The 27122-nt window shown below is 42.5% G+C and overlaps 2 protein-coding genes across 2 annotated transcripts in view; one reads left to right on the top strand and one right to left on the bottom strand.

Moving 5' to 3' along the window:
* Positions 1–27122, top strand: part of EIF4A3 (eukaryotic translation initiation factor 4A3) — a 359684-nt gene that overhangs the window by 142631 nt on the left and 189931 nt on the right. The window lies entirely within an intron of this gene.
* The window catches only part of SYNDIG1 (synapse differentiation inducing 1), a 49662-nt gene continuing 26240 nt past the window's right edge, over positions 3701–27122 (bottom strand). Inside the window, exon 4 of the mRNA XM_066316384.1 lies at positions 3701–4139. Within this exon, the coding sequence (XP_066172481.1) occupies positions 3981–4139 (159 nt within the window). The 3' untranslated portion in view covers positions 3701–3980. The remainder of the gene's footprint in view (positions 4140–27122) is intronic.

Genomic DNA, 27122 nt, shown 5'->3' with positions numbered 1-27122 from the left:
GGTGCAGCCCTTCTGCAGATTTTCATCTTGTGGTCTTGCCTTGCTCAGACAAGTGTAGTGATGTCTGAGACTGGAGCCACTTCCTCTACAGTGGCTTATTGTGCTTCTGACTGAGGTTCCAACACTGGCTAGGGCTTTCAGCAGCCTGAGTGTGTGTTCTCTGATACCTAAAACACAGGGCACTCTCTCTTTGTGCCTTTTCTCATATCCTCCTTACAGTAAAGTTCATAGGCACTTGATTGCATTATGCTTTTGGCTGTCTCTGAATTTCCTTTGCAAGTCAGCAGGTGGCATTTCCCAAACTGTGAGAGATGTGTGGCAGCCAGCCCAGAGAAGGTGGCTGTCACTGCCTCTGCTGTTCCAGCCTTGGTGTATGGTGATGTTCCCAAGCTATGCCGTCTTGTTTCCTCAGCAGGGAGCTCTTGCAAGCTGGCTCTGTGGTGGGAATTGCCTGGATGATGGGAGAAATTAATTTCAGATTGAGCTATAAAAATGCTCAAGGCTAGGTGATTCTCAAATGAAGGCACATAAAAACAACAACAACAACAACAAAACCCACAAAACAATGGAGGTACCAGGGAGTTACGAAATCCTGTCAGATGACAAATGCAATATTAGTCTCTGACCCAGCAAATTATTTTTTGAGTGTCTCTGTTCCCTTGAACTGTGAAACTTTGACAAAGAAGGACTTTTTCCTTCCCTCTCAGTGAGTCTCCAGCACTCATGTATCTTTTGAGGTTAATCCACAATGACATCCTACATTATACAATTAAGTTGGAGCTTTCTGACGCTGGAATCTTTTACAGTTTGGGATTTTTCCTTGCAGCTGATCTTAGCTACCACAACAGCTTGTCATCTGGTGTTAAAGACACCAGTGCCATTTCTTTAACACCTCTTCATTGAGCCAATATGGAAAAAAAGGTCTCACTTCAGAAAGGTTTCTCTCCTCTCTCTGGGATGGCAGAGATCTATTGTAAATTAAAGAAAATGTCCCTGTATCCAAACACAGGTGCTTACCTCATATGGACCAAATGTTTCCTGTTCTTCCCCAAGGATGGGGAGAGAATAACCACGTGGCATAAACTGGTTCTGTCTCAGAGAGAGCAGGTGTTGATGGCAGTTTCTAGTCTTCATGCCACAGGCTTAGAGGATTTTAGATGTTTAGATGATTGTATCTGCTCTGCCAACCAGAAATGTTGCAGTAGACCATGATCACATCACTTTCCTTAGGAAGACAGAGATCCCTGTTCAGCTCCTCAGTGACCCACAGCGAAGACAATCAGCAAACTGGACCCATACTAAGGCACAAAAGCAATCACTGGGAGCTTTATCCCCACTCTCATCTGCAGTGAGGCCCAGGTCCACCTCCCCAGCATGTAAGCCCCCTTTATCTTCCTTGCTTATCACCCTGGACTGCCATTCCAAGTGCCAGCTCCATGTCCCACTGTGGGTTGCTTCAGGACGTGAAGCACAAGAGCATCAAGTTTGAGCCAGGTGATGTTTCCAGGAGCACTCCTGCAGAGCACTTTTACACAGTGCTGCTGCTCCTGTTTGCTGTTCACTGGAGGTCCTGGGGACATGGAAAGCTGAACTTTCTGTGTTTGGAATGCTATTTTTAAAGCTGGGTGCAAGCGCCTGTATGGTATTTTTAAGGATGCCCTTGTGGGAAAGTTTTTCTAGCTCCAGAGCTGGCTTTTGCCTCTCAGGTTAATATTCAGACAGCATAATCACCAAAGATCGTAAGGCAGAGTCCTCAACCATAAGATTGGTTTTAAAATTACATTACTATTATTATTGTTAGGCTTGCTTAATGACCTTACAGTACCTGTATTTGCTTTCTCATGTTTTCAAACTCTGGGTAAACTTCAAATCAAGGCTAGGAAATACTAGTTCCTTTCCATTTAAGTGAATAATCAGGTCTTTTTTATTCAATACCACGTACTCCAAAGTTCAGGCTTTATGAGAAAGATTTCCCACAAATCATGCATACTACATATGCAGAAAGGACTAGGAGTACATTGCCAGTCTCCAGGCTTAGCTTGTAGCCCAACAATTTGCTATTCAATGTGGATGAAATCCCTATCCGTGGCAGGGAGGTCAGATCTAAATGATTTTTAAGCCCCCGTCCCACTGAAATCATTCTATGGTTCTGGGAATTTAATGCCAAAAAACTTGTCAGTTACTACAACAGGCTTTTGGGTGCAGGGACAGCATGAGATGATCCATACAAGCACACCTCGAGGTAGCTGGACTGGGTGTCCTGGGTCTAGTTTCACTCAGTCTAATGCTTCACATCCATCCCAAAAAGTGTCACATGAAGCACCAGTAGCTGTATACCATGTGTTTTAATAAACCGTAGAGCTACCAGAAAAATAGGATTGCATGTTTTTGTTCTCTCCTCCCTAAAACAAAAGAAGTCGAATTCAAACCAAAATAATGGAAACCTAAAACAAGAGAAAAAAAAACAAAAATACTGTCCCAGAGCAAAGATGACACATAATACAGAGTTGGAGCAAAAGGTCTTTGATTACATCCTTGTTCAAAGAAACCATGTTTGTAAAACATGAGGCAATTGAATAATAAAATGGTCATTTATTTGATTGGCTTTCCCCCCTCTGTGTGTGTATATATATATATAGCTAATATATATATATATATATATATGTAGCCACATATATATATGCCTATGCTGATACACCCTGGGGTGGAATAAAATGGTAAGACAAAAAATAGTTGAGTGCAGGGAAATCTGTAAGACAAAAAACCAGTTGAGTGTGGGGAGCAGGTAAAGAAGAAAACAAATGTATTATTTCCATCAGTGAAGTAAGGACAAGGCTCAATTCCCCTACAATTTACCAAGTCTGCTTATTGAGGAACAGACTTGTCTCTACATGGCTGTGCCACATCCCTGATGTACAGCTGAGCTATGAGCTTCTGATCTGAGTGATATTCACTGGTCAGTGTATGAGCAGAACCCCAGAAATGTATGAAGCATTCCTTTCTCTGGTTAATTCCCATGCTTTACCGTGATTTTTTAAATTAAAAACTTATTAGTATTTCAGTTTGCGTTTTCCTCAGGTTTCTTGTACTGACTGCTGTGCAGGTCTCCACAGCAAGGTGGAGCAGCCCAGACGAGCAATAATGCCACAGTAAAGTGCCATTATCACAATGTTACTGGATGGAGGAATTAATTTTACAGTGGGTCTCATGTTACTTCAAAATTGCATTCTGTCTGCAGAGCAGAGTCATGCTGTTGTAACCTCAGCTGTTCCTCACTGAGTGGGCCTGTGGGGCATACCCTAATCCAAAAACAAGGAATGGAAGTAAAAATGCTTTTAATTTCCCTTTCTCCTTCCACAGAAACCTACCCCTCACAAGAAGAGTATGCAGCACCACTCTGTGCTGAGGTGTCTGATTCACTCTTAGGCAAATGAGTCCTGCGTTCAAAAGACAAAGCAAGCCGTGTTCTTCCTCTTGTCTTTATATTGCTCTTTCACAGAACCAGTTGCTGTCCTTGCTTTCCCAGATCCCAGTGCTGTGCTTAACAACCAAATTAAGCACAAGCTCATGCTGGCTGCAAAATTCAGGTGACCAAGAAGGTATTAAGAGAACAGCTCAGTTTGCCAGATGCTTGTAAACACTATATTAAAAAGAAGGCAAAGGCAAAACTCCCTTCTCACACATCCCCCACCTTCCTTCATTTTTTATTTTTTTATTCATTCTTTGTCTCTCTTCTGCTCCTTCTTTCCCTTTTTTGTACAGGAGTTGATGAAGATAAGCAAGACTTGTGCATCACAAATGGAGGAACTTCCCCAGCCCCTCCAGTTTCCCCACCCTACAACAATGCACAAGCCCATCTCACCCTGTACCTGCCCCCAGAAAGTGTTTGTCTCTTTTTGGAAAACCACGCAGTCTTGATGTGCTGGGGACTTCTGCAGTGCAGAAGCTGGGTTGGCTGGTTCTTCTCTCTTTCCTGAGGCTCATAGATGGTTGTTTTTTGACAGGTAGGCAATAAGAGCCACAGCTACCCCAACATAGATGCCAGTTCCGATTGTGATGGACAGGACAGCCAGGAAGAGAGCTCGTCGGGAGCTGGAGCTTGCATGGTGGAAATCCCCCTTGGCTACTGCTTTGTTTGTCTGCAAGAGATACAACAACAATAATTTGTTTTACCTGGAAATAAAGACGTGACTCTAATTCCTTGGCTGAAACAGGATCCTGGGATGTGACAGGTTAAACTGGCCGACAATTGGACATTTTTTTAGTCAAATGAGGTCATTTGCACAATTGAGATGGTGATGGAACCGGCAGCTTCTCAAAGGAGGGTGTCATTTTTATAGACCATGGTGTGGTATCAACCAGGGACACCTGGCAGGCAGTAGCAGATCCATCACCTACCAGACAAGCCTTGTATAAGCAAATGAGCTCTGTAAGTTCTCAGACAGTCTTTGTTCCCTCATTACAATGAGTGAGGAATCCTCGGCACTTTAATTAATTGTATGTCCCCACAAAGGATTAATTTGCTGGGACACTTTCTTCTTCAGTGCCATCTACTACTCTATTTTTGTCTCTCTCTCTCTCTTTTTTTTTTGTTTTGTTTTGTTTGTTTTTGTTTTCTTTTGTTTTGTTTTCTTAGGGAGTTTTTCTGGGGTTTTTTTGGATTTTTTTATTTGCTACTCAGACCAATTTCAATTTGCTGCAGCCAAATGACAAGCTTCCACACGTAAAAAAAACCCCAAACAAACCCAAACCAAAATGCTTCCGCTTTTCTGTCAGTGACTTTATTTGGAGAACTGTCTCTTTTCATTCATCAACCTAATTTTTTAAAGCATTATTCTTTATGAATATTTCAGGCAGAAACATTATCAAACAATACAGGCAAGGCTGCAGGCTGGACTGTTTCAAAACAGCAAGACAGAAATAACACAAGTTTACACACCTGCTGTCATGTCCTTTGCTTTAGGTGGGAAGGCATCCTACTCACTTTGCAAAGCCTCTCAGAAGGGTGACCAAAGATTTAATGATCTTCTTGTCTGGAACCATGAAAGATTCAAAAGAAGATCCCATCTTTAAAAAATGCCAAGGCCTTTTGGGATCATGTTAGGGTTTTTTTAAAAGTGTTGGCAAGGAAAGCAGAGAAAGTTTTAGATAGAGCTGGTCCTTCAGCTCCCCTTAGAGACTTTCCTCATGCACCTGCTGCCCACCACAGAACCAGTCTTGATCTGGAAGGTCGCTGTTTACTGAAATTGGACTGAGGGAAATGCCCAGCAATGAATATAACAGCATACATATTTAGATAAACATAGGTTCAACCACTGAAAATGAAGGGAAAGTTTAAAAATGATAGAACACTTTGAAATTGGCATTTGTGAAATGTCACTTTAAGGGAAAAATCTGCAATATTTGGGTTGACCTCTTTTAAATGAAACTTTGTAAAGCTTTAAACCAGCATTTCTTCACCTAAAAATAGATGAGAAGTCAAAGGGAAAAGAAAACATTAGTCAAAATGTTAAATATTCTGAAAACTTTACAGTATATCTTGATTGCTTCAATAGAAGAGGTTGGATTTACCAAAAACAATGAGTTGAAAAACCCAAAAGGATTCAGAAGGCTGATTTTTCAAATACTAGTAGCCTTTTTCCTAATAGGATCTTCAGCATAACAACAGCCCTTCCCAAAAAGAACAGTGCTTTCTTCCTTGATGAACTCTTTGAGGATCGCCCTGACCTTTGTGAAAGGATTGGATATATGGTGAAAATCCAGTTTTTTGTTATAATGTTCACCCAGCCAAAACCAGATGTCTTCTATTAGTCATGTGTTGCCATGAAGTTTCTGAATTATGCAGCTCCAGACATATCACTCTACATCACAATAGAGTGATTTTGCTTGGGGAACACACCCACACCTTCACAGAAATTCTAATTTCCAACAAATTACCTACTCTGAGGGCATTTTTTTTCTCTTAACTTAATGCATATTTTGTGATTTAGGAGAATTAAATACCTCCTATATGGAATTTTAGCAGTAGACTGCATTCTTAAGGGCACATGGGAAGGACAATCTTACAGTTCTCCTTTATTCCAGTCAGAAAGATTTACACTGAGATGGAGAAATCAACCCCACAGAAACCAGCTTTCATCTGGGAAAGAGTAGTCTGAAGGAATTTGCTTAGTAAAAAGAAAATTCTTTGATGCTATTTCCTAATTAGCGAAACTGTCGCATTATTACTCAACATCATTATATGAAAATTACAGCATTTGTGCAGGTTTAAGCTAAAAGGATCTGAAAATACTTACCAAACAAAATGCAACAGAGGCCAAAAGTAATAGTTTAGCATCTAGCAAATAATGAACAGCTTTTCTCGATTTTCTTTGGGGTATTTGTTTGTTTGTTTGTTCAGGGATCAGCTCTTTGGTGGTTTTGATTACTTTGAGAAAGTCCCCTGGTTTTGGGATGAATCCAACTGTCCCATGCCATACCTGACACAAAGAAATTACGGTCTGCAGAGTTTTCCATGAGAGATGTCTGTGCTCTGGCAAAAGCCATGAGGTCAAGGAATGTCTTGTGCAGGTTAGACACCCAAATCACACCCAGATGCACCAGCTTTTCCATAACTTTTTCAGCAACATCTGTTTCAGAGAACAGTGGAGTCAGGACTGGTGCAAGAATGAAGACCCAAATGCTCTACCAACAAGAGTTTAATTTACTATAGACTCATCAAGGTATATGTCTCAATAACAAGTGTCTCAACTTTTTCTAATGTGCTTGAAAGTTGCTGCAAAAGTTAGTGGTTTTCCTGATCAAAATTGTGTTATCTGTGGAGTTTTATAGTACTTCTATCCACTCACTTCTTCCCTTCCCTGGCAAGGCTGTGGCTGGCAGCCAGATGATGGATGTAACAATTTAATGCAGCCTTTGAATAGGAGCAGGAGGCACAGTCTGTGAAGAAGATTGGGCACTTCAAGGCTGAAAACAGGGATTTTTTGCAAATACCAGCCGCCAATCAATCTTCTCTTGAGAGGCTTTGGAAGTAAGCAAAAAAAAGTGTGGAGAGGTGGGGAAAGAAGGGGTAAGGAGATCCGGAAAGAGATCTGGAAAGATTATGGTTGTGGTGCATTTTGGGTTTTGCCAAACCTCTGCATGCTTTTGCTCTTTGCTTTAAAATGGTTTGCTCTATGTACCCCATGTTCTAACCCTTTTGGTCTTTTGTTGCAGGACTGAAGACAGGGAGAGCAATTCCAGACTGAACCCTAAGTGTTGGCCTCTGTGACACAGGAAAAATTCCCAGTTGTGGAGCAGTAAAAATTCCCTTCTCACATTAAGGTGTTCCGGGCAATAATGAGGTTTGATATGCAGAATTGTGGCTCTGATACTTTAACCACCTTAAGACCAAGACTGTTTACATACTTTGTGTGACCTGTAATGTCAACTAAGTTGTGAGTGTATAAAAGTCATTGCTGAAAATAATAAAGGGAGAGCGACATGATAACCACATTGGCTCGACGTGTCGCTGCTCCGTCCAGCCTCCTATTATTTAGGTTTCCCCCTTTGTTACAGTCTTTCCTAAGTTATGAGTCCTGTCCATCACTCTGCAATCTCGCCCAAAAGCCTGGAAAGTTCTGGTGAGACTGTGTAGTGATTCGGCAGGGTCTCAGTTCCCTTCCCTCTTTCATTCATAGAACTGTTCTATTGATTACCCCTTCTGTTCTGGGTCACCCCTCTCTTTCTGAGATTGGTTCTAGATTGCCCCCTACCCCTTTCCACAACCCCTGTACTTAAGCTGAGACAGAAAGGAAAAAAATCTCCCTTCTTCGTGGACCACCCTCTGGGGGAAATAAACCAAGCTAAAACCCACGTGGAGTCCACCTTTCTTCCTTGCCATTGCCACGCTTCTGCCCGAGGCCAAGACCCATGAGATGGAAAGGTGCCTTGAAATGTGAGTTCAGTGAAAGAGCCAGCGGGATAGCAGCACCGAACCCCCGCAGAGTATCTTCTTTTGTTTAAATGAAAAAAGGAATGTCTTCTTAAGAAACACTTTCAAGGAAATTCCCTAGAGGTTCAGGTTGAGCTTCTGCAGGCCGTATTTCGGGTGTCTCTGGGCTGCATGTCTTATAGGCTGAGAGAAGTTGAATAATGTACCTCCAAGCTGCAAGGCTAAAACATTCTGCTGCATCCCACAGTGACTCATATATCATACTCTCAAAATACCTTCTGGTATGCAGTATCTGGAAACAAGAAACACGCTGATCACAATTATTAATCCTGCTTCATCTCCCCAAGGCTGGAGAGCAGGCTTGGCTTGATGCAGGAGGAGAAGAGATTATCCTGACCCTTTTGGTCAGGTGGTGAAAGGATTTCTTTTTGCTTCACAGGAACAAAGAGTCACAAAGGCCAAGGATGCACATGCTCCATGCAGCCCAAACGGCCAGATTCTGAGTTTTACTTCTTCAAGTGACAAGCAAAAAAAATGGCACGGCTCCTGTATCTTCTATCTTTCTTCTAGTCAAACACTCTATCTCCTCTTTTTAACTTGCCTGTACTTGCACCTCTGCTGGTCTCCAATTTTTGGGCAGTAATTCCACCTTCAGGCTTACACCAGTTATTTCCACTGATGGTGGGAAAAAGACTCCAGTGTATTTGCTGAAGCCATGCATGGGTAAAGGATGAAGTCAGGATCTGGCTCTGGACCTTGAGAATGTCAGCAGGGAGGTGCCAGGCAGCTGGGGAAAGCATGGGGCTGTCAGACACTCAGCACAGAGATTGGGACATGGCAGAATGGTTATCAGTCCTGAGGAGAGAATCAAAGGGCCTATGCAGCCCAACCAAACAGCTCCATAGGCAGAAAAATTGAACTAAATAAAGGACAAATTGTCCTTTGCTCTGCCAGGCATTTGAAAATTCCATTATGCCCACAGAATAACGGCAAGTTTAGCTTGTGGTGGCAAAGAGCTCTTTCAGAAGTTTCTGTAATTTCTGCTGGAAGGATGGCTCAGGAAATGGACATGAGTCCCAAACAGATCTTCTCCATCTGGAACTTACTGAGGAAACGATGGGGAGCAGGTCTCACCTGAAATGCAGGCACTTCCAACAGATCCAAACAGTTTAAGTTCCTCTGTAGTTTAATCTGACCTTTCTTCATCCAGCCTTTCAGGTGGCATCTCCTGCATTGTGAGCATCTCCTTGTTTTCCCTGCAATATCATGTTAGCTTCCAGCCTTTACAATTTCCCACCAAGCTCCTAAACAGTGATGTGGCAAGTGAAAGGCAGTGGCCTGAGAAATGGTACTTCTACTGCCACCAAATTAAATGATGCTGTGTTGGTAGAAGGAGATATAGCTCCAGAAATCCATGCAAAGATCAAGAGAATAGAGTGTGAATGAGGGGGTGAGGGTGTAAATGAAGACCATCATGAGTCTGTCTTTTGCATGTTCAACTTTCATAAAATCTGTGTTTCAGCCATTGGATCATTTTGATATCAAAGTATTCCACTGGAATTTGAAAATACGACATAGGCAAAGACATGATTTAGCCCCTGGCTGGTGTTGCATGTGGCATTTGATTGTGTCTTTGAGTAGAGATAAAACTGTAAATGTCTGAGTGAAAATTCAACACTTTGGAAAAGAGCACAATAATGGGAACAGCAGGCATAAAAGACCTGAATGAGCAGAATGCAGAGAGATGATTTTAGACAAGCTCCAGAGCAACAGCTGTTGATTTGATTGCACTGGAGAGAATGAGAGCTCAGCCTGAGATACAAAGGCAATTCTCTTTTCCTTGCTATATAGGAATTTGGATGTTTATGGTAAAGAAGATGATTTTGCCCTTCCACTTTGCTTCTAGCCCTCATGCAGATGTTTTGTGATGAAAGAGAAGAAAATTTGGAAAAGATGACACGTGGGAAGCCGAGTTTACACATACAAATTCAGAGACTTACAAGTCCTTGCTGTTGTACAAAGTTTTGCAAGGTGTTATTCACAATCTGCTTATGCACAAATATGCCTGGAGAAAGTCTCCTCTCCACTTCACAAGGAAACGTGGGGCTTTCAGAACCTTGTTATTTTTGAACCTTTGTTAGGGCTCTGCTGAGGGCCCTGCTAGAGGGAGGTTCTAGGGAAAGCTGCATTCATCTCTTTCAATCTCTAACTTGTTATGTAAGGTTGATGTAGAGAGTAGATTCTCTTTGTCCTGATCCAAACCTACTGCTCCTCCCTGCAGTACATCCACAGTACCAAATGAGAGGGAACCAGCCCTGTCTTTTTTTTTTTTTTTCTTTCTTCTTCCCTGTGGTTCCTTCTGTTTCTGCTCCTCTCCCTCATTTATAATGGGAGGAAATCCGTGTCAGTATGTACTTTACATTCATAACAATGTCTCTTCCCTCCAGCATGAGTCACACAGCACAGGAAAGGGGGGAGGATGCTGCTCAGTGCTGGCAGAGAAGATCTCAGTCCTCGATCATCACCTCCCACCTTTGGAACAGGCAAGAATGATAGGAGTTTCTGCCTTGGACACCCTGAGCCACATTTTGGGGAAGAACAAGGTAAAGACAACAGGCACAGTTTTAAATGCGTCTCTGGTGTGGTTTCTCCTTCTGACAGGGAGAAATTTCATCAGAGAATAGGTTCATCAGTTTCCTCACTCACAGGTGTCCCTCCAGAGCTGAAACTAAATCTCTGGGAATTATAATAACGTCCCCAACCATATTAATGATTTTTGAGATAGTACTAAGAACTCTTGAGGTAAGATTCACTCATTTGTTGATCACAGTAGCTTTCCCAGGTACTTTTTTCAGTATTACAACAACCCATGATTTCCCTGTGTGTAATCTCAGTCACACTGTTTATCTACTCCCAATTTCATGTGTTGAGTACTTCCAGAACAGCATTCTCTGAACTGTTAGTGGCAGAAATTGATTTCCTTAGGAGAGTGTTTTTTCCCAGCACAGGTGGTGAGTACCACACCAGTTGTATGGAATTGATCCTCGGAGTAACATTCGCTGGACCAGCCTGCAAAGTCTGCAATTCCTCTGATCCTCACCGATGTGGTTTCATTTTTCTAGGAAGGAGATGTATTCCGAGCTATTTCCTGAGAAACATTTTGTAATTTGATATGTTAACTATAAGGGTAAGAAGTTATCAGGCACTGTGGACTCTGCAGCATCTGACAATGAATGAGGTAACTTACTCATCTTCCTTTCTGTTTACCTTGTCTGAACTCAGCTTTTCAAAAGACTCACCAAAGATTGAATAGTGAAGATTATCACTTTCATAGGAAAGTTTTTTCCCTCTTTCCTTTCCTCTACTTTCTCAAAATCCACAAAAAAACCCCATCAATGGGAAAAAAACTTTATTTTTTTTATTGCATTGCATTTTCATTTTTGTTTTCTTCAAAACTTAATCCTCTCTTCTCCCTCTCTTCAGCATACAGCATACAGAGACACAGCATAACTGATACAACTGGCTTTAGCAGGCAGGTACAAGGAGCTTCATGATTAGAGGGTGATTAACAGGGAACAATAACTATACTCCATGGATTGTGTTGAGTGGGATATGAAAAAAATGCCCAACAAACAAATATTGAGAAAAGGTTGTTCTTGGGTTCCTAGCACTTTTAATCCATCAGAAAAAATGCTAAGGGCAATGGGAGCCACAGGCTCTGTTTTAACCATCTCTTCACTAGGCCAGAATATTTAGTCAATTTGCTTTATAACTGGAGAGAACACCAGATAATTAAGAGCCTGATGATCCTGCAGCACTCTTGCCAGGCAAACAACTTCAGCAGGGATACATCCCACTTAGACTCCTGTCTGAATTAACATTAGCAAGCTGCCTTCAATTTCCCTGTGGCCAGGTGTAAGGACATAATACAATTCCCTGTCTCCCAACACTGTCCAAGGCCACATAAGGAACTTGCATAAGTCACCACAGTGGCAACTTGAAATAAGCACAGGCTGCAGAAATTTGTCACAGAAAAGTGCTAATTTCAGGCCTGAGGATGTATCTTGATTAGGATAAAACCTTCCCCTGTGGCATGATGTCAGAAAGGAAGCAATGTGTGATACACATATCACCTTAAATGATGAGAATGGGAGCTGTGCTCCATGGATACACAGAACTTGGACTGTGAAAAGGTAGAATCCCCAGGAAAACAACTCTCTTGAACCCTCCCCCTCTTGCCACCAAGAAGGGTGAAGAAGGTCCAACAGGATGCTTCTGGATCCACAGGTGATGATTACCTTTCTCTTGATCTCTCTCACCCTCTCATCTTTTCTACGTCTTTCTATCTCTCTACCTCACATTTACTATTAATTAAAATCTATGTTATTGACTTTGGCATGTGTTATTTTTGAGCATTAACTTGAGCAGGAGCATCTCTCGCCCACTGGATCACAACTCTAGGAAAAGCTGGAAATTTTCTCAAAAGGTCTGAGACCAAATATTCCTTTAGATACAATGGCAGAATTAACATTTTTTCTGAAGTGGCTACAAAACAGGACTCAAAATCACATTGTTTCTGAGCTTGCAAGATCCTCTAGACACAGATCTGTGTCTTTGCACACTTCTCTCACTGGAAAAATCCTGCAAGGAAAAGTGGAGGCCTCAGCAAACTCAGGCTTCTGCAAGGTATGTGGATTCCACTAAACTTTTATTTTAACATCAATTAGAGAGAAATCTAACTAAATCACAGGGTTACTAGGATACACAAAGTGTCTACACAGAATATTTGCTGGTTTAATTGTATTGCTTTTAGATGCAAATCAGTTTGCACTGAGCTTTCTGTAACAGCCAGCTCTGCAATACATCACTTTGCAGGGTATGAACAAGGTTTGTCTTCCATGCAAAGAAAGACTTTGGTTTTGAAAAAATGCAAGGAGCTTTACTAATGTGTGTCAAGAAGAAAGTCATTCAGTTAATCTGGATCTGGTGCTAAAAGGATGCATTTGACATAATAGGAAACACTGAAGATAGGTGATGATAGAGAGGAGACAGATAAACAGCAGAAAACCTTAAATTCAACTCTTCAGAAAACTCCTGGTGGTCTTAAGTCCCCAGGGCAAGTAGGAAGTGCCAAGCTTGGCACCACAAAGCCTAGTCCACAAAAAAAAGTAGGACCCCAGGAGCTTCAGTTCCTTCTCTTTATATCCACAACCATTCCCTAACACGAGCAGCACCTGTCTGCTTCAGAGTCAGCATTTTCCTGCCTCCTGACTTTGGCTCCCAGCTAGCCAACAGCAGCAAACCCAGCTGAGTGTCAGGAAATCATTGTTCCAGGCACCTCAAAGTTCTGGGATTCCCTCTGAGCAGCGACAGAAAACAACCCTGGACAAAACTGCCTCTTTCTTGCAGACACTTAGGTAGTTGGTTTTTTAATTTCAAAAAATTTAATGTGTTATCTTTCTCTTCTGATTAAAATGATTAACATTTCCTTCCCATATAAAACAAAATACCTGGATTTTGTCAATTATTTTAATTGCATTAAAACTACAACTGTGACATTCCAGAAGATAAAAACTCAGAATGAAAGTTTTAAAGTTCTAGAGGAGAAGAAAAGAAGAAGAGCGAGGTATTTTAATAATTTTTTTTTAAGTCTAACTCTGTTGAAGATTAATCAGAGATAAAGGCAAGGGACTGAGATGAAAATTTTCATTTCTTTCTGACCAAGAGCAGAAAATATTATAAAAAAATACGTTGAACACAAATGTATGCCATCAGATTCCTTTTTTAATTACAGAAATTAATTTTAGCAGTTTCTATACATAAATTTGAACTATTTCTTGCTGCTTCTGAGTTTTTCTGTGTGTTTTTATACATAAGCACATTAACCAAGCCTTGAAGATGAGAAGTTTGTTTCCAATTGAAAAAAAAGCATTTGTTTGTTCTGCTTGAAAATGTATTGATACTGGATGATAAAATATTTACAAAACACTTTAAAATACTTATGGATACCCGATGCAATAAATTTCTCAAAGAAACTCTTTTCTGAAATTATATATATATATTTACACACACACAAAGTCTTAAGAAATCAACAAAAATTTGGTGCATAAATTCTGATTTGGGTGACTAAGCATTCGATTTTTAATCGCTTTTAAGTAGTCAACACAAGTTTCTTCTGCAAAATGTGATCCTACTGAGGAATCAACTCCACTTGTTGAGGCTGGGAGGTTTAAGAGAATAAATGTCTGGGAAGGGATGTTCTGGACTTAGGGGAAATTTTGTCTCTGCTGCTGACTGCAGACTTGAGGATGTACTTTGGAAAACACAGAGCTGAGAAGGGAGACACTAAGGAAATTATTCCTGTCCAGGATGCTCATTCTGTGGGGAAGACCTGATAATTGCATTACTTAGTGTGATCACTGCAGCACAACAAAAAATCTGGCATCCTTCCTGCCTAGTCTCTGAAACCACCCTTGGATGAGGAAAGAAAGAATTAGGAGAAAATAAGGTTCTCTAAGACAGGCACCATACCCAGACACCCCATTGGCATTACCAGTGCCAGCAGCAGTGTTGTATTGCACTAAGTAGTTAGTTCATTTTGTTCTATTGCACTGGGTGTTTTTTGGTTGCACCTTCCCATGAACCTTTGAATCTCCTTCCCCTGATACCCCCCATCTCTCACGTCCCCCTGGGTCAGGCCCCATTGGTCAACAGACCCCCTCCACTCCCCCTCTTCCCTAGGGCTTAAAACTCCCCACACTGGAGGTCTCACCCTCTCTCTCCTCCTGGGCTCTATGGTGTAGGTTCTACATTAAAACTGTGGGACCATGTCCCATGAGGATTTTTTTTTTGTCTTTTATCTTCATCCTAGTCCAGATTTCCCCTCGAGGTCCATAGCTAGCTAGGGCTGGACCACAGGGTCTCGGGAATTTGGGCAGATTGGGCACGGGCTGAAGAAACTGGAGCATGTGTTCAGGAATCTCTGGATTCAACTCTGTACTCGGTACAGGAAGACTTAACAAGATCCCATTTTTTTGCAATGGGAAAAGTTCACCAGCTGACCTTGAGCAATTAATTGCTATGCATCACTACTGCCGTTGGCATGGAAATTGAAGGTCTAACCTTGTGTTAAGCTGTTAGCACCCTGAAATTACTGTTCTCCCTTTTCTATGACTCATCATCTGCAAGACAAGAACTCCATGTTTTCCAGCAGAAACACATCCCAGAGTTGTCATGCCAGCAGATACCAGCCCCATATCTCTTGTAAACAGAAAGCCCTCCCTCCTACAACTGCAGCACTTAGAGGCAGGCACTGCTGGGTTTCAATGGGCAGGGTTTGCACGAGTGTGGGTGTCACTCAAGGAGATTTAGTTCTTCCCCCACAGAAGAACTGAGTTGTAGGTGTGCAGAAGACAGTCAGGTGTGCAGCTGCAAGGAGCCCAGCTGCACCAAGAGCCAGCCAGAAAGGCTTTGCCCATCCTTCCACTGCACAGTGAGCAGGGCAGAAAGCTGGTGATAAATCAGGGCAGTTCTCCAGAAAAGATGCTGTTGAGCAGTGAGTCACTTGCTCAAGTACAAAGAACAGCTTCTCCCAACAGTTTGTCTGCTGCCTGCATCACAAGGAGACCAGAAAGATGCCACAACTGCATGGAAATAAGAAAAAAAGTAAATGAAGGAACCCCTGCAATTCTTGTAGCACAGAGCCACTGGTTTAAGTTCCATGATTTCAAGAACATCCTGCTAATGTACCTTCATCATGCCTGAGTCAGCTTCTATTCTTGACCTCAGGATGAAAGTAAACTGCCTTGAGGCATGGATCTCCAAGGAGTCTCTAACTCTGGTGCTCTTTTCATCCAGCATGTCAGCAATGCCTGCTGTAGCCACCTCATGGTCTTGTTTTTTACGTGCAGCCTTGCTCCCTGAAACTCCTATTGCTGTACTAAGAGAAAGGAGTAGGATGAAGTAGTGTGGCAGCACTTCCTACCTTGCCACTCTCTGGGACCACTTCATTTCTGCTTCCCAGGGCCCCAAGTGAGAATATTTACTGCTTTGATCATAGCTGGTGGAAGAAAGAGACCATACCAGGGGTCTCTCCTCCCTTTAACAAACTGCTTCACAGGAGCAGGGGTTTTCCTCAGTGGAAACCCATTAGCACACAAACATAAGTCCTCACTGCCCAACAGGGAGAGCAGAGGTTGCTAACAAGGACTTTTATTCATGCCTCTCAGTAGTCATCAACAACCTGCTCAAGTTTTTTATTATAAAATTGTTCCAGTGTATACAAACAAAACCATGAAGTCTGCATCTTTTCTTTTTCCCTCTCATTCTTTTGCATACTTAAAGGAAGTGTCTCCTCATCTGTGATTTAATTGGCTTGGATGTTTATGCCAGAAGAAATGAATGACAGGAATCAAGAGCTCTGCTCTCCAGCCTGTTGGCTTGTCTAGCAGCAGGTGGGTGAAGCCTGAGCAGCAGCTGCTACAGCTCCCTGTGTGCAGAGCTGTTTGTCTGTGTCCCTGCCTTCACATCCTGCACTGAGGAGACAGCTGGGGAGAGGCAGGAATGCACAAACACATTCCCTGCAGGAGCAGCCAATTCATATGGTGCACTATGTGGAGAGGGATAAAAGCCTTGGCAGGACACCCTGGCTGAAGAGAGGACTTATCCAGTCAAATGTAAACCTTGGGAATCAGGGCAAGTCCTCATGTTGAAAGAATTTTGCTTCTTGTTATCCAGACCCTTTCTTTTAAGGTATGAGGAGCAGGGTGTACTACCCTGGGCATCTGGGAGGATGGCAGCACCTAGGAAGGAAATATCCTTCCACATGTATTTGACTCTCTTTATTTGGGCTGTCTCATGTCCAAGGTCACGCCATCACATACAGGCAGGAAGAGGGGTGCTTCAACTTTGCTTTTGCTTTTCCTGCAAAACCCAGCTGAAGACTCTCCTTCCTTGTTAAATACAGGATGTCACTTTTCCTAACAGTGATCACATGCCAAACTGCCACAGCAAAAATGTCCATCGACCAGCTGAGACACAGAAAGTACACAAGTCACGGGCTTCGCCTCAGCCTGGGGAAGGCTAGGAATCAGTGTGCCTTAGGATCTGACCGCTCACATGACACATATCTTGAATTTGCTGTGCCAGGGTTTTCCCAGTTGGGACCAGATGGATGGAGGAGTCAATGCCAAGCTGTTTTTAACATCCACCTCTTGTGTGGGTTCCTAAGAGCAGAGTAATGAAGGAAGATCTGCTCTGCCTCTGGGGACCAAGTTTTCAGAAGCTGTTCAGAGTGATTCTTACCTCTTGTGGCGATAAACAGATGGGTCTGATTCACTCAGTTGCAGTTTTACACAAAAGGCTACAGAATATGGTGGGCCCCATCCACAGGTGGCAACAAGTTGAGTAAGATGAGAGTCTGGATGCAAAGATATAAACAGTGTGGATGCTTAAGTATCTTCCACACTTCAGAGGTGGAGCTGCAAAAGGAGAGTTACTCAGTGAGGCCTAAAATCTATCCTAGTCTGATGTAACTGTTGCATTCGTCCATCAGAGGATTTCTGCAAGTGGAAAAGGATTTGATGATTAATTATTTCTGAGTTTACTTGTTCACTTCTCCTTCCCCTTCCCTCTGTCTTTCCGTGTCATGTCTCCACCTCACTGCGCTAATACATGTTTCATGACTGAAACACATCCTCTTCAAAAATATTCCACTGAAATATTCATGAACAACAGTTTTGATTATTTGCTCAGTGTTTAATGACTTCATTGTAGCTACTCTGCCAGAGGTCTGAAACAACTGTCTGCCTTGGTGACCAGCACTTTTCCATTGTTGTCTTCTCTCTCTCTGTGTCTCATTTTTTTAAAACTGTAAATCCTCAAGGATGGGCTGAAGTATTTTTCTTAATATTTCCAAGGTCTTTGATTTGTTGAGGTCCTAGGAAAATAGGAACCTATTTCCTGGACAAGTGCTGGTGGCAGTAAAAGAGACACAGATGTTATCAAGAGCATACTACTGAAACAAAGTTAACTGTCCAGACTTCTCTCTTCCACTGGAAAATAGCAGAAGGCCTCAAGACTTTTTGGAACAGGGTGCAAATGTTATTACAGTGTGGCCCTCTGAGGCCCTCTGTTATCCTTCAGTTCAGACAGGAGGTTCTCACAGTAGCAAAGATACCAACCCCAAAAATACTTTAAGGGAAAGATATATTGCACTTGTAATTACATTTCTATCTCCCTGTACAGAAAAGCTGTCTGCTACTGGAGGAAATATTTCCTTGTTGCAAAAGTAGTTATACCTGCTCATTCAGAATGACTTCTTGGTTTCTTGTGCCAAGAGCACCATCATAAGAAAAACATGTAGAGATAGGAAATCACTCTCCCAGGGCACAGCTCTGCCACTCCTGATGGCAGTGGTAGTGCATGACTCTGTCCCTGACTCCCTCAGCAAATGTCTCTGTGATATTTCAAACCTGCTACTGAGACAGATTCAAGACATGCTCTGTGGTATCTGCATGCTGGGGGCTTGAAGAAAAGTATCCACTTGATGATACCCTTTCAGGGAATGCCACCAAATACCTCCGACAGGCAAGCCCCAGCCAGAAAGAGGGCCTTCAAATGTCCAGAGTCATCTGGGATGATGGGGAAGGAGTGGAGTTCCAGCAAGAAGTTTTGAAGCCAGAAGGCCTCCTGACATCTCTGGGAAGTGGTATGGAACAGCGACAACTGCTCCTGACAACTCCTGGGCAGCAAGACAGGTTGGCAGTGGTGTACACTAAAGCTCTGTGTGAGACTCCAGAGTGGGCTGGATGTGGTGCTTCCTCTCTTCTCCGTGCCATCTCCCCTCTTGGGCAGGACTGCAGGCTCAAACTTCCTTCTCCAGCTTAGTATTAGGCAACATGCCAAAGAGCACTGAGAAGGGGATGATAAGGAGAAAGGTAGGAGACCCTCCTGCAATGAAGAGTCAAGAATAAATAGCTGGAGAACTCAAACAACAATCTTTAGTGCCCTTTAACTTCTCTGGAATTTGAAATATATTGTCATTTGTATGTTTTATTCAAAAATCTCCTCTTGGCAAATTCAACAGAACGTAAAGGTCTTCACAATACAGAGTGGGCTGGCAAGGGTGCTTTCATTCAGAAAATCATTGAGAACTTGGTCAGATCTAACTTCTACCCCATTCTACTGCAACCTTCCCAAACCCATAAGAATGCCAGCATTGAGCCTTTCTCTGCAGCACCAGGGGTCGATGGTAGGTGTGTTATCCTGCCCTTGCCTTGATCCTGATTAACTGATCTATGTTTCGAGCCAAATAATTTTTGTGAAGAACTGAAAAAATTGCTAGAGCAGTTGAAGAAGGGGCACTGTTCCTGCCATTTTCAGCTGATCCCCATGCAGAGCGGAGGTGGCATTCGTGTTTTGCAGATGGGCCTGAGATGCAGCTCTTCTCACTGCTGAGCTTCTTTTGAAACCTCCTGCAACAGCTTTTTTACACCCACCCACGCAGAGAATGACACACTTCCAGGGCTGCATGGGGAACTTAGCAACACTTTTCTGCTAGAAAGACACTCAGGTAGCAACAGCAGCCAAATCTGAGGCACCTCTCAGTGCCTGTACCAGCTCTCCTCCCCATCTTCTATTCCACATCTGCAAGAACATTTCCACACTTTGTCAGGGGTCTTGCTTCAAAGATTATCATCAGCCGTTTGCATCCATCATCTCAGAGTGCAAGCTCAGGGACAAAGCCAGATGTGAGGTCACATAGCAGGGTCAAGGACAGCTTTGGGTCCCCCAGCCCCAGCCTTGAGCCTGGGTGACCTGCTCTTCCTGTGGTTGGTATGCCATCATAAATGGGTGGAAATGAAGCTCTTCAGATCAAGGAAACTTGGTGATGAGGCACAGCTGGGAGAGGATACAGATGGGGTAAAGCATCAGCCTGCACTGGGGTTTGTCCATGTCCTTAGTGTATAGAGGCATAGAGAGAGTTTCTCAAGCTCCTTCCATGAACACAGAGGTGAGGACATCTTCCCACAGCAGACAAAGGGAGAGGTAGAACCAGTGCACACCAACCCTTTTAAGAGGTCTGGATAAGTGTGATTCAAAAAACCCACATTGTGGACCCCTCTGAGAGACAGCAGAAGTGAGATATCCTTGTGGGATAAAAAAAAAAAAAAAAAAAAAAAAGCAAGAAGTTTGAGGAAGGGGATGGGAAGGCAGACTTTGCATTGGTAGCAGATGTTAGAGACCTTGGTGGAGCAGATCTGAAGTGGTCCAAGGACAGAAGATCTGCAGACAAATTTGTTTCTGTGGTTCTGTTTTATGAAAAAAAATCTAATGTTCACGCTACTTTGTTGGTACTGAATTAAGGGTTGTCTAGAGTATTGTTATGACAGATGTCTTGCTATGAATCCTTGGAAATCTCATCTCTAATGCTTTCAAGCCTAGAGGAGAGACCACTCTTTGGAATCAGAAAAGGCTGAAGATCACTGCTTGCTCCATTAGCAGTACTGCTGTTCCTCAGCAAGTCTGAGGCTGGAAAAATGAGCTTGCATAACATCAAAGAATGGACACTTGAAGGGACAGTAGGTTTTCATCAGTGGAAAACATACCCTGGGAAGTGTAAAAAGGCTGGGAAAATACACTATAAGCTATAAGCTATTTCCTCTAAACAGCCTTCTAGGCTTCAAGGAAGATTGCAATGATGTCCTGGGGTGACTATGATGCCTCCGTACCCCCAGTCATCTATTCTGTGTGTGCTGTAGGTTGTGTTCCGTACCTTTAAGAGTGGTTCTGAGGGTGAGCAGGGAAAGAAGATGCACACAGTTTGTTTTGAAAACAGTGCTCACTCCTCTGCATTTTTTTTCTCTCTCCTTGGGACAGTGTGTTTGTTGGATACACAGACAGCAACCAGGGAGAGGATTTTTTCTCCTTTTAGTTAGTTTAGCTAGCTGAGGCAAATAAGCTTCCTGGACTGTTGTTGGGGTGTTTTTTTTCCCTTTTTCTTGGGATTGTTTAAATCTGCTCTGAACTGAAAACCCAGAGGAGGACTGGGATCTGGTTCCCACAGCCCACTGAGGCCTGGACCCCAGCATTTTCCAGCACTGAAGGGACTGGGACTGATAAGAGACTGAGAGAGCTGAGCTAACTCCTGGCAAGGACTTCCTCAGTTCTGCCATCTCTCTTCAGAGCAGCAAGAGGTTTTATTGTTTCATTTTATTTCATTACTCATGCTTGTGGGCATTTTGTTTGTTAAATAAATAGGTTTTTTCCACTTTTCTCTGAGGAAATTCTTTTTCCTGGACTGGCTGGGGGAAGGGGCCGTTTGGGTTTGCTCTCCAGAGAAACCCCGTTTGGAGGTTTCCTCCCAAATTTGCCCTAAACCAGGACACATGGGAAAAGAACAATTTAGAGATCTCAGATCCTCTTTGTTTGTTTTATTACTTTGTTCATTCCTTTGTGCAGTGAACATCCCAGCAGAACCAGGCTGGCTGACATAGTCAGTGATAGCTCTTAAATATTAATAAACAGATCTGCCTTCTGTAATTTGGAGCAACCTTCCAGATAGGGGTGCTCTGAAAGCAGCTGTTTGCTTGCATGATCTGGTTGAAGAGGATGTTGAAACGATGTGCAGGATCCAGAATTGGCAAAAGAGGGTGATTAAAATAGCTGTGACTGCTGCCAGAGCACAGGCTAAAAGTGTTCCTGTTCTAAGTGGATAAATTTCAATGGAGGAAATAGCTGTCAGCTGACATAGATATAGAGCCCCAGCATCCCAGGGGGAATTTTTCACAGCCCTTTCTTCACCAGTAAACTTGCAAGGCAGAACCTAAGATTTACAGAAACAACCAGCAGGGTCTGGCTGGGAATTTTTTCTCCATGTGTTTTATGTTTGTTTGCCTGTATCATGAAATTTGACAGAATGGAACAGCTCCCCAATAAAATTTTCTTGGGGATGTGTTAAAATTGTTCTGAGAAAAGGGAAATATTTTGGTTCCAATTCTCTGTTATACTGTGGAAATAATTTGGTTCAAATTCTCTGTTATACTGTGGCTCAAAGGCAGCTCCACCAGGATGCTCCATGGCCAGGAAGCTCCAGGATGTTCCTTCAGGGACTCCTACCACCACTAAAGAACACAAATAAAACCAGTTTGTAGCAATTCTGTACAGAGATATGGAGTCTTTTAGCTGCAAACTTGGGTTTCCTTTTGTTTTTCTTTGAATAGTGTGATCTCATTGAAGTGTTGTTTGTTGGGTTTAAGTTCTTTTGTTCTGAAGGAGGGGAAGAAACAGGAAACATCCTGCTTTTAGAACCAGCTGCCAAACCCTTTTTGATGGCTGGAAATGTATCAACACTGCCTCTTAGAATGAATTTGTAACAATTCTCAGATACTCACTCTAGATTTACTGAGTGTTAAGAAATCCCTGAAAGTCTTCTCCTTTAGGACGAGATTATTTTCAGAATATAGGGAGGTTAGTAAAACAAAGTCAAAATATGCAGACTCGGTATCTGCAATCCTAAAAAGCAGTAGGATCACCATCTAGGAAACTCACCAAAATATTACAAACATGACATCAGACCAAGTGAACACAAACACAATACAAATTGTTGTAACAGAGATTTCATGCAACTTTATCAGTTGAAAAACACAAAAATTGTGTGAAGGAGTGAGAAACTATACAAAATGGATATTACACCTGAAAGCAAAGGAAACATACAAGATTTCATGGATATCAAGAATAATTCAGAAGGAACTAGCCTGGAGTCTTGATCTGTCCCATTAGTCAGAAACAAAGTATAGACCTTATGTAGAAAATTAAATCCTAGAGCCTTAAATGCACCCATTTATGGGAAATGGAGATCTCATCTCATAATGCAGGTTTTCCAGAGCTGCAAAGTGATTTCTAATAATCAGTCCCACCTCTTTCCCATTTCTTCATTAAAAAAATATAGAAATGTCAGAACTGGAATTTGGATTGTAAGGAAGATTTTTGAAGTCTGGAAAGACCTCTTAGGCTGAAAAATGAGTTGTTGTTTTGTTTTGTTTTTTTTTTTTTTTTTTCTCCTGTTGAAGGAGAAATTAATGGTGGGAGAAAAGAGGCACGAGGTGTTTTCTGCCAATACTTTTCTGCTCTTTGAAGAAATAAGCTACTTTTCAAGTCACAAAGGCAGGCCTACTCACCTGCCTCTGTGCCTTGAAAGAATGTTGGCATTACATTTTCTAATAAAGTCGGCTAGGAGACACAGACAGGAGAGTACTCACCAACCCAAAGATCTGTAAACAAGATGACTGGGAAAAGACTGCAAATGCACCAGATATCAAAGTAGCCAGTAAACTAATTTAAGAAGGAGACTGATTGCTGCTGTGTGAAATTAAAAATTAATATGTTTCTTTTTCTTTCCCACTGAAATTAGTCACAGAGAAGAGGTTAATAAATCAGTTCTGGTGCGTAGCAAACGGGCATAAGGAAAAGCAAAAAGGTTGTAGAGTCTTTATCTGTGTCTATATAAGCTGCAAAGCCATTCCTGGCTGTTCATCTAAACCTTATACCCATCTCTGCCCAAGTGAAGTGATATTGCATTTCACCCTCTTTACCTCTAGAAAGTTTTTCCTGAAATCAAACCCATCTCACTGGACTGAGGAGGGTCTTTTGGTCATCCTGAAGTGTGTGTGAGGAAGAACGTAAATACTTCCTGCCTTTCCCATGCTTGAAGAGTATTCCTGAATTTCTCCCTGTTCAGCTCCTCTCCAGCCTTTTCCCCTGCTTTGCTCTGCAGCATCAAGGAGCCTTAGCTGACTTTCAGACATTGAATTTAATGATCCTGGTAACTGTGCCACACAATAGAAGTGTAGGCAAAAGAAAGAAGGAAGAGTTGGCACAGGCAGAGATGTATTGCGCTGAATTTTACGTCAGGACCAGAAGGCTTTTTATTACATGATTTTCCTCTTTACAGCTCCCTGCAGAGCAGCGAGTGCACAGATTAGGCTGTAAACCCAGACAGTGCAGTCTGTATAAATCACAAATATAAAGCCATGTAATATTCCCTCATGGCCATCCAGCACCATCAGCCCTGTCAAAGCCAAGGGGGCCCATTATTGCTTTTTGGTGGCATGTCTCTGTTTGCAGAGATAAGAATGAAGAGGGGACACAGCTAGTGAAAGGGACACCAAGGGTACTTGGGCATTCCCAGTACAAGACCAACATATCCCAAATATAAGAACACTTATTAAAGAGATTTTATGAGGCCATGACAAAATGAGTTTAAGGCCTCAAGACCTTTATTTCTAGCTGTGATTTTGCATCAGAAATGAGATCCCTGCTCCTAACTGTACAAAAATGCCCCTTCCACATACATCCTGACACTCGAGGAAGCAGTTTCAATGGCTGTGAAAGATGCTGTTTGAAGATGTTTCACTAAGAAAAAAAACCAAAACTGTTTTGTGAACTAATAAGCAGTCCTAGCAGCTGAAATGATCAGTGGCACATAAATTCACATCAAGGGACATTTGCCTCCTGAGAGCCATATTAATAGAGTCCAACTGGGTGTTGATATGGTTATCCTTTCCTGGTAGGTCTAGAGATATTTTCCACAGGCAGACAGGCTGCAGGCTAATGATCCTTCCTTGCTGGGGCTCAGAGGCAGGGAGCTGTACCAGAGATCCCTGTCACAGACAGCTAATCAGGGAAGTCAGGGAATCCATGTGGAGGGGGAACAGCTGTCCCAGTCCCTTCTGCTCCAGAGGAAAGGATTAGTCCATGTCCACAAGCTGCTGAGGCCTCAGTGAAAGTGTTCCTGGGAGCTGAGCAGGCATATGTTACAGGAGATGAATTGGGTTTTCATGTGCTTCCCTGTGGATAACGATTTCCTGTGGGTTCTCACGATGTTAGAGAACACGTGTGCCATAAAACAAGTTGAAAAAGTAGCTGTCCAGCAGCAGAGGTGATGGTGTTTGCTCATGCAAAGCTCCACTGCCAGCTCTGACAGAACTGCTCTCAGGACAGCCAGAGCATGCAGGGTTTTCAGTCAGCAGTGACAGCAGGGACGTCACAACAGCAGTAATGAATGTGCAAGGAGAGACAGAGAGGATGACTGGCTTGTATGTGACTGCAGCTCCTGAGAAGTAAATTAGGTGTGTCCCTCAGCCTTTTCTTAGTGGTTTCAGGGTCAGACGATGCCAGGTTCTGTAAAAGGGTGTGATAACAGACCCTTTCTCTTCCACCAGCTTTTGTTCTAAGGCCTGCCTTTCATGCTCTGAATTTCCTGCAGATCACCTTTATTTCCAGCAGCTGTATTTTTTACCCTTCAACCTGATGTCCCCAGTCATATATGTCACACATCAGGGATGCTCTAGGGCTTTATTGTTCACAGAACTCATGAATGCCATTAGCTCTGAAAAGTTGCCCACTAAATGTAAAAGGAAATCAGCAAAGCAACACATGACAAAGCAGTTGTGAGAAATTATGTAAGGCTTACTTGGTGCAACATGACATTGAGTTCATTCATATTGACCTCATGGGCTCTGCTTTGACACCCAGGGTGATGTACAAAAATGAGTAAAGAATTTTTTAGTATTCCCCACTCTTTAAGAGGACACTGTGTCGGTGTCTAGCAGAGTTTCCCTGTTTACCATTCTGAACAAGAACAAGGTGATGGACAAGATGAATTTAAAAGTCCTTGCCATGTCTAGTGTCTATGATTTCATGACTCATTTCCGTCAGAAAAAGAGGTGATGGAACATATGAATGGAGCTAAAAAGACATGACACCATGGTTCTCTTTCCTTTCTTTGGAATTAGTAGTAAATTAAATTAAGCTCAGCCATTTATCATGAACAAGAAAACCACTTAAATTTGCTTTCTACTAAATACATGCCCCCTCTCCCTGAAATCAAGTCACCAGGGAAGAGTGAGAGGCTTTCTCCTGAATATGCAAGGCAGAAAAAACGTGGTCTTTGAGCCACTTATAGAATTTCCATCATCAAAAAACAAATCAGCAATATCCCTACCATAGCTACATCCAAACACCAACTAAAATACTTAACTGCAGCCTTTAGCAGGAGTTCTGGCTGCTTAACTGAGCATCCCTTCCATCTGGGTTAGCTGAAATGCCCTGGTGAGATTCCCTGGGCATAGCTGTTTATGCTTTTCAGAGCACTGCTGTCTCTGGCTTGCTTATTTTTTTACACAAGAAGTCAGGATTTTCCTTGACACATCGGAACTCACAGTGACACAGTTTTACAGGATTCACCAAAGGGGCCTTGAGCTGATTAAAGGACTCTCTATGATTTGGGAGGTTTACACAGCCAAATTTCAAGCCCCCTCCCTGCTGGTCTCTCCTTTTTCCACTTTTTGTTTTTCTCCTCTCTTTTCTCCTAAAACAGACTCCATGATTCTGCTATGTATGTAGTGAAAAGAATAAATAGAAAGTCACCTTGCCAGAGTTTACAAATGGTGGTATCTCTATATTTTGCCACTGATCCTCAGGTTCCAAATTGCTAGGAAGAATGATCTTACTTGACACAATTAGAATCACAATATCGGAAGCTTTGAATCAAGGTTGATTGAGGAAAAATTGCTCAGTTTGACAGAACAAGGTGAGATATGGTAAAAATAAGAGACAATGACCTTGGGATTTAAACATGGATTTTGACTTTGGGGGATACTGAATGTGCTGGAAAGCAAGAAATTTGTGCACTCAACTACATAGAGAGAGCCACTGAATGTCACAGAACAACGTGGTCTGCACCACATTTAACAAAGTGAATCTTTCAGATATGTGTGACATCCTGAGGACACATCAGGACAGGCCCAGGTGACGCTCAGTGAACACACTCAATCTTTTGCACAGCTAATTTAGATAGTCCTGGGACCAGCACTGTGACAAGGTCCCATGAGGTCACAGAAGTTCTTGCTTTACAATAAGAGCCCTGTGTAAACCAGGGCTCCTAATTAATTGCTTAATTAATTACAGCCTGTAGAAAACTCTCAGAACAATGCCATCTGTGTGACAAGGTCAAGGAATGAGGACACTTTCGAAATAATGACTGAGTGTGGTGTCTTGAATTAAATTCAGAACTCTCAGGCTGGGACAGTCATTATTTAAATTAGTACAAAGTCCCGTGTGTCTCTGGACCAGATCCCACTTCCTGGGTTATCACACCTGTGAGGATTTGGAGCGTGCTCTCTGCCAT

This window comes from Sylvia atricapilla, chromosome 3 (genome assembly GCF_009819655.1).
Source record: "Sylvia atricapilla isolate bSylAtr1 chromosome 3, bSylAtr1.pri, whole genome shotgun sequence".
NCBI lineage: Eukaryota > Metazoa > Chordata > Aves > Passeriformes > Sylviidae > Sylvia > Sylvia atricapilla.
This window is presented reverse-complemented; position numbering and strand designations above follow the sequence as displayed.